General features: G+C 35.9%; 1 protein-coding gene across 1 annotated transcript in view; it reads right to left on the bottom strand.

The window, feature by feature from the left end:
- Positions 1-8,557, bottom strand: part of Ltn1 (listerin E3 ubiquitin protein ligase 1) — a 56,935-nt gene that overhangs the window by 33,065 nt on the left and 15,313 nt on the right. The window contains exons 7-12 of the mRNA XM_010608574.2: positions 7,735-7,908; positions 6,726-6,916; positions 5,590-5,725; positions 3,996-4,805; positions 3,656-3,697; positions 497-686 (exon numbers count right to left, since the gene is read on the bottom strand). Coding sequence (XP_010606876.1) covers positions 497-686; positions 3,656-3,697; positions 3,996-4,805; positions 5,590-5,725; positions 6,726-6,916; positions 7,735-7,908 — 1,543 coding nt within the window. The remainder of the gene's footprint in view (positions 1-496; positions 687-3,655; positions 3,698-3,995; positions 4,806-5,589; positions 5,726-6,725; positions 6,917-7,734; positions 7,909-8,557) is intronic.

The raw sequence follows: 8,557 nt of genomic DNA, 5'->3' as shown, positions 1-8,557 counted from the left end.
TTAAACATTTTTTTTTTTTTTTTTTTTTTTTTTTTTTTTTTTGGTACTAGGGATAGAACATAGAACTCAGGACCTTACACTTTGAGGCAGGTGTGGGCACCACTAAACTACATCCCCAACCCCCATGTGGGTGTTTCTATATGGGCTTTTGTTAAGGTACTCATGTATTAGAAAAACATTATATGACAAATCAGTCTGTCCTCAGACACACAAAAGCCCTCAGGTAAAAAGGCAGTTTTGAATTAAAACACAGCAGTAGTTTACAAAAGCAAGAGTGAACAGCTTTGTATACTCAAGAGCTCTGAATATAAAACTAAGAATATCTTCCAAGTCCTACTACAATTACAAATATTTAGGGTGCTTATAAAATAAAGATATTTGAATGGATAAGTATTATTTTCAATCAACAGTATGCAAACCAAGCAGCATGAATCGTTCCAAAAGGTGAAAAGGATTATTATCCCCTGCTAGAAAACAAAAGCCATATTTTCCCTACCATTTTTAACATGTTGGGATAATACCAAGCTTAGAAGAGTCCATTGTTCTGAGAAGTAAGATTGTGAAGATACTGTGGATTCCAAGTTCTTGTTACAAAGACAATCTGCCAGGGCAACCAATTTCTCTCCAAGAGTATCGCCTTTTAACCAAGGAGCTACTAAAGCATGTTTATCTGAACTAGAACATGCCTAAAACCATAAAATTAAAGCAAATATTAGAAGCAAGATCAAAAAGGTATATCTGTCCAATTATTATACCATATTCTCTCATCTTATGGCCCCATCTCTGTCCCCACTCCCCCAGAAGTTCTAGGAAGACTGATATTTTCACTGTTCCCCACCTAAGGCTAACTTGGTTCAATTTCCACGCTGTTAATATAACCTCCAACTATAAATATTCCCGCTTACTTATCAAATCCTATCCATTCTTTGAAAGTTCATACAAATCCCACCTTATTTATGAAATCTCCCCCATCCACAATAGCCCACAATGATTGCTGCTTTTCTCTGAATGTCTAAAGCACTTACTGGATTGTATTATTATTTAAATGTTTCATCTGTGTATATCTTGTCTTTCCAATGAGATTGTAAGTTCCTTGAGAGCAGAAACTGTCTTAAACTTCTTTGATACCTATTAACACTGCAGATATGTTCAATGAATAATGCATGAACTCTGTAGATCTATAAACGCTCTACAGATATTTCTGTTCACTGATTTTGCTAAAATTAAAGAACAATTTATATATAATGGCAAATGACTTCAATAGGAACAATAGGACTTCTTTCCCCAAGGTCTCCGAAACACAGTTACTGGGGTCTATGAATCTGACAGCAACTTATTTATTTTCATTGGAGGTAGGGGAAGGAAAAAAATTTTCAAATCCACCCCCAAAAGGATGTTGATCCATGTTCCCAGAGCTTCTTTTGCTTTAAGGGCTGAGAAGAAAGGAATTTGCAACTTGGTTCATCTCAAAGCAATCTGGAAAAAAAAAAAATCCAAGTGCAGATTGGGTAATGCCTCAAAAATTGCTTATTTAAAAATTTATAGGTAATTAGAGCTTGCCTTTTACTATTTACAAGCTTTACTATTAAACTGGCTTTTTGACCTTGGACAAATCTCTTAGCCAACCTAAGCCTGTCTCCTAATTTGAAAACAAAAAATTTTAACTTCCAGAAACTCAATGTTTTTCTGGTTCCTAAATTCAGGTTATTTGTTTGTCTTTAAATAAACTGACTTTAGGACTCTGCTCATAAAGAAACATGGTCAAGAAAAATACTTTAGATGGCTTTCCTTATGTAGTTTACCAAACAAAACCAATCTGTAAAACCCTTGTACAGAAAATAAACTTCTGAATAATTCTCCCAAATTAGCAAGACAAATCCTTCAATCTCAACATCTCTAATAAATGAATCAGTGCAGCTATGGAAAGAGAAGCCTAGTGAGTCACAGAAAGCAAGGAACGGCCCGGGAAGAAGATATTCTTCCAACTTGACAGGGATCTTTATAAGGCTGAAGTGTATATATCCGTTTACTCCTACCAATTACTGATTCCCTTGCTCTGATTCTAAGCTTACTGGCTTTTCATGTAGCTTGCCTATAGGAGTGAAGGCACTGGATAAACTAGTGTACATGACGTGCACAGATGTATTTCTTACTGAATAGTAAGAAGTTACTACGTACTCTATTTATTTTGACAACTAGGAAAAATGGGGAGTTACTGTTTAATGAACACTGAGCTTCGATTCTGCACGGTGAAAGTTTTAGGGACTGCTTGCAAAACAATAAGAACATACTTATCATGTTACTGAACTATACATTTAGAAATAGTTGCACTCTAGGAGGCTGAGGTAAGAGGATGGTAAGTTTGAGCCCAGCCAAGATCCTCTCTCCCAAGAAGTAGAAGAAGGGCTGGACACGGAGTTCAATGCAAAGGCTCTGGGTTCAATTCTCTGTCACACACACTCTCACACAGGTGGTTAGGATGAGACTAGAGCAGTGATGGCAAACCTTTCAGGGTTTTCAAGGATTACAAACAGCCTGCTGTGGCATGCATGCCCTAGGTTCACCAATACCGGCTAGAGTATGACTCAGTGATGAGACTTCTTGCCTAGCATATAAAAGGCCCTGGGTTCAATCTCCAGCCAAAAGGAAAAAACAAAAGGAAGAAATGAATAGCATGGTCTATTTTATGTCATGTGGGTTTTTTTTGTTGGTGGTTTTTTATTTTTTTTGGTATCAGGGATCAAACTTGGGTCCCTGAGCTTGCAAGGCAAGTAGTGGAACCACTAAGCTAAATCCCCAGCCCTGTCATGTGTTTTTAAAAAACAATTTTAAAATAGAAAAAAGACAAATTCAAAAGCTATCTTTATAAAATGAAGCATCAAAAAATGTTTCAAGAGGAGGAAGACTGGTACATAGCTAGTCAGGACAACATATGCATAGTCGGAAAAATGTTAGTTATATCATTTACCTCTTAATTAGTGAGCCATTTTTAAAAGTGCTAAGTTGTGTCCTTTTCAATGAGCTACATGTCCAAGCCCCTTTTTGTTTTTTAAAGACAGAACTTGGTGCAAAGGCTTTGGGTCTTGTCCAATCGCTAAGTTACCCAGACTGGACTCAAATCTGTGGTCCTCCTGTCTCAGCCTCTAGGTGCTGGGTTATTACCACACCCAGCTTCACCTTTTTATTTAGTCAAATGGCATATCACGTGAATACTGGAATGTCTTAATTTGTCTGCATAGTATTACAAAGTGGAGAAAACTTAATTTCCTGATATGCTCTAGCCAAAGCTCAAACTACTCAATTCACTTTTACAGAAGGAAATGTAACTAGGATAAGAGTAGAAACTTACAGCCTTGATTAAAAGATAATATAACATTTCATTCTCCTTGTGTTATCCATTAGGAAAGAAACCTGGTATTTTTCAGAGCCAGTCTGTTTTTCTCTGCTTTTCATAACCCCTCCTCCCAAAAAACACTATAGTATATGAATGCAAAGATAAATGTCTTCTCAAATTAAAAGTAAAGTTATAATTGTAAGGAAGTTCTCTAACACAGACACCTGCCTGCCTGACTATATTCAGTGTATCAATACAATGGTTTTAATTTTTCTATCCCATGAATCCAAAATTGTTGGACAAAGAAAAAACCCCAAATACCTTTTCAATAACCTGAAGAAGAGAATTCCATTCCAGGTCCTCCTGAAAGAAGAGAGTTAAAAATCAATGTATTAGAAAGAACAGTAAAACTTAAAATGTAAACACATACTCAATATAATACAAAACTTAATTTAGCTAATCAAACTCACCTTTTTATTAACAACCTTTTGCCGTCGTTATCACTGAACATCTACATAGAACTTCCCAGATCACAGTCAAGAATACATTGCATCTTTAAATTGCTATTTATAGTCAAACAGTCACACAAAACAATCCCCATGATGCACTTATCCTCTCAACTAGCATTAAAATAAATTTAAAAGATACCTAACAGTCATACCTTGGTTAGATCATCCAGGACATCTTTTCTCTCCATGTCACCATCACAGCAACGGAGGGCGCTATACAAAATGTCCACCAGCAAATCCGCGTACTTCCTCTGATCTTCATTTAGCAAACCTACCAGTTTTCTGTACAAAAACTGCACTGCAGGATTGTTTTGTATGAGTTTGGTTATTTCAAGTGGTTTGGCTTTAACAATACTCTCTTTTTCATCACCAAGGAGCATTTTAAATACTTGGCTTGACGAGAAAGAGTCAAGCAGAAGAGAAAGAAACCTTAGATGTGGCTCTGACATTTGTTCATTGACGTACTTAATACTCATCTCTGCGAGTTTACAGACTAAGTCTTCCAAAGGTTTTTTCCGCAGAGGTGACACAAGACTGGAAGAATCGAGATGGAGAGAAGGTTCAGTCGTGGATTCGGAGCCTTCGTTGTTCTCCCCTTCTGAAGATACACATTGTTCATTCTCTTTATTATCTTCAGGCGTCTCATCAGCGAATCTAACCTTACTAGTTTTTTTTTTATTTGACTTCAATGAGCTCTTTGGCTTCTGGAGAACCTGTAATAAGTTAGATACACCCAAAACAGATTTAACATCAGCTTCTTGCTCATTGATTTTCTTGACACAGATCTCTGACAATCTTTTCCAAAAACTGAGCAGTACATTCTCCAAGTTATGAGTGGTTTTGCCATCTTTTTCCACATCTGCCTTGTCTTCCCAAGCGCTTAAAGTTTCTGCTAAATGGTTAAATAGTTGCCCGTGTGGCAATCCCGGTTCCTTAAGAACTGCATCAATAAAAGGGATCAGCTGAAAGAGAAGGTAAAAAATATATAAGTTGTTTTCAAGAGAAGTAAATTTTAAACACAATTCAAAGATCATTTTTCAAAAAAGCATATTGATTTCATCACATTCCACCTGAATTACTTTCTTATGATATAACTGATCATGATCGGGTTTTTCTTTGTATTTTTATGGTAATTCAAATTTTTCGCTTTTTTGCCTTAATCAGAGGCATATTTAAGATATGAGACTATAACCACTATGAAAAAACACTTAGGGCCCACAGAATTTAGAACCCTTTTTCTTAAAATAAAAAGATAAGTTAATTATCTAACACAACTACTAAAGTCTGAGCTTCTATAATCTCATTAACTTTCTACCATAAAGAACTATATTCCAGAATCTGGTCTCATCACTGAATCTAAAAGCCAAGCCCAACTATGCACAAAGAGATAAATAAATTCAAGTATTTATTAATAACAAGATGATTACTGCATGATTTAAACTTAATACTCCCATATTTAAACTTAAGCTCCCATATAGCATCCTCCAAAATCTGTTTTGTGCTGCATCTCTCTAAAACAGCTTCTAAATCCAAATACCAGATATATTTAATCAGCCTAATGCTGACCTCAGCCATTACGATACTACACTAGCAACTGACAGTACAGAATTTTTACTAATTATTCAATGGGTAAATTACAATAATGAAGTCTTTACATGAAAGGCTAATGACTAAAAAAGCTGTAAGATATAATTATTCTTTATAGTCAGTGGGCAAAGGCACTGCTGATTTTCATGGTATAAGTACCTGGTCATTGACGAGCATCTGTTCAATCTCTTGTTCACCTAAGTTTTGCTGCATTATGAAACGTAAACATTCAAAAAAAGCAGATATTACTGCTGAGGACTCTGTAAAGCTGGTTTTGATTCTCTCTGTTGACAGCCTATGAAATAATAAATAATTATGGACTACTCTTTCACGAATAACTTAAAATCACCAAAATGAAGACATTGAAAAGGCATCAAAAGAAGAGGTCAAAGGAAGATATCAAAAGATCTTTTAAAAATAAAACTCTTAAACTAAAAACTAAGAACAACCAAAATAGATGCAACCAATGAGAATATAAGCCTGAAAAATTATGAAAAGAAGAAATCTCCAAAAAAATATTAATTTTCTGCACATGAATCAATCCACCTACAAATTTGAAAGACAGGACTTAAAGGAGAAATGTTGTAGTTTAAAACAGTAATCATTAATAAAATTATATTTGTATTAATTTCAACAAATGCAGTGAAACAATTTTTAGCAAACTTTAAAAAATCTTACTGGATCATTTTCTGCATTTGGACATTTTCATTTACCAACATTTATGAGCTTTACATCTAACTTTATGCTAGGTACTACCACAGAAGGCTCAGAACTATTCAAAGCAAAAATTCTGAGCTGGAGCCTATAAATCCCAGCTACTCGGGAGGCTAAGGCAGGAAGATCATTTGAACCCAAGAATTCAAGTCTAGTCTGGAAAACATAGTGAGACCAAGAAAGAAATAACAGAGAGAGAGGGGAGAGGGATGGAGAAGAGAGGGACAGAGGGAGAGAGTGAGCAAGGAAGGGAAGGAAGGAAAAGAAATCCAACTGTACATCTCTAAAATCTCAGTAGTGTTTAATAACCAGCAAAATAACCTGGAGAAATTAAAATAAGAAAGAAAATAATGAGCATGGCCAGGCAAGGTGGTACACGCCGATAATCCCAGCACTCAGGAGGCTGAGGCAGGAGGATCGCTGTGAGTTCGAGACCAGCCTGGGCTTACACAGTGAGTTCCAGATTATTCTCAACTATGTAGTGAGACCCTGCCTAAAAAAAAAAAAGAAAGAAAAGAGAAGAGAAGAATGAAAATAACATAATATCTTTTGCTTTGAAAACTGAGAATTAAATTCCTTACCCTGCAACCAGAGAGGTGAGGAAATTTTTGAAGAAATCCAGCTTTGGATCTGTAACGGACTGAGGAAGCTTGCTAATAAACGGCAGAAGATAAGGATATATGACAGTAGCTAAGCCCCTGCCACCTTCACGAATCACAGTTGACAGCTTAGGAAACACGCTTTTTTTTGCATTTACATGAAGCCAACAGTCCTAACCAAAGAAAAGATTACAACAGTAATAAAAGATCATGAATATACTTCCCCAGTTACAAGACTCAAAAATATATGGGCTCTCAACAATAAAAATCAAGAGGGCCAGGGATTTAGCTCAGTGGTTCCGCTGCGTGCTTTGCTAGTACAAGGTCCCGAGTTTGATCGCCAGTACCAAAAATTAAAATAAAATAAATAAAAATCAAGTGGTTTACCTAAAAAGGCTAAAATCTCTCACCACCGTTAAAATACATGTATGCATTACACATATTAATCACATATTCCATAAACTTATAAGACAATACTGACCAGAAATATTTATTTAATGTAAAGGACTTGCTTCTGTGGTACCGGGGATAGAACTCAGGACCTTTCACTTGCAAGGCGGGTGTGGTGCCACTGAGCTCAGTCCTCGGCCCTAAAGAACTTCTATAAAAGCTGCTTTCTTAAAAAGACATAGCATCAAAATGTCTGTACTTTCTTTTATATATGATTCAGATATGCTGATGGCAATAGGACATAAACAGCAAGTAAAATAAAAACTCATTTTATACTCAGTTTAAGATTTGTATCAAATTTATATTTAAATATTTTATCCCAGGGCCAGGGATTTAGCTCAGTGGTTCCACCATCTGCCTTTCAAGCGAAGGGACCCAAGCTCAATCCCCGGTACCAAAAGAATAAATAAATATTTTATCCCCTGGAAAAACACTTTCCAGTAAGTTTTAGAAATAATAATCAGATCATGTCTGAGGGTTCTAAAACATAAGTAGGAAGACAAGTATTCCCACATGTATCAAACGTGCCCCTCTGACCCACCTCAACTGTCGTGAGTGTATAGAGTACAGCTTCCCACAGAGCGGGGCAGACAATGGGGTCGCTGTCATCAATGCTAAGCAGAACAGATGGGCTCACTTTGGAAGCTTCCTCTTTCATCACCTGTGGAATGCGCTGGCACAGAGCAGAAACTAACTCAAAATATGCTGAGCGGATCTAAAAAATGAAACAGAAAGCCGAATTAAATTAAAAGCTAGTAAACGTTAAGATTTATTTATGGTAGGGGTAGATAAGATTATTTACAATAACCCCCCAATGATACAACTACAAGAGCTATAAAAATAGTCTGAAATCTTCTTAAGAATATAGTAAATGGTTGAAAGACATTAGGATCAATCATGAGGAATGACCAAGGCAAAAGTGCAGCCAGAAGGAATTAATTTAAATTTTTCTTTGGCTGAAGCACACAAATCCTTTTCAGTAGCGGGACACTTCCTCTGGGGTCTCCAAACCAGTCAAACAAATTTAAAAGAAGACAGCATGAGTCACAATCAGCAGAAACAAAAGCAAGCATATAAATATGAGACTTTAAATCTTAGAAATTATACTCACAAACTCCATGACAGCGCTTACTATATTTAAATAAACAAAAGTTTAAAGAAATCTGCAGGAAAAAGAACCCTAGCAAAAGCATAGAAGATGTGAAAAAGAATCAAGCATAATTCCTAAATTAAAAACAAATTAAATTTAAAACTCAATTCATAGTTTCTATGGTCTAAATGTGTTCATTTAAAACTAGTGTATTTATATTGAACCTTAAGTGCCAACGGGATACTGTACTTTTTAGAGGGGAGCCATTTGCAAG

Source organism: Fukomys damarensis, unplaced genomic scaffold, assembly GCF_012274545.1.
Source record: "Fukomys damarensis isolate Sample0158 unplaced genomic scaffold, DMR_v1.0_HiC HiC_scaffold_24, whole genome shotgun sequence".
Lineage (NCBI taxonomy): Eukaryota > Metazoa > Chordata > Mammalia > Rodentia > Bathyergidae > Fukomys > Fukomys damarensis.
Note: the sequence above shows the minus strand (reverse complement) of the source record. Positions and strands in the feature narration are given on the sequence as shown.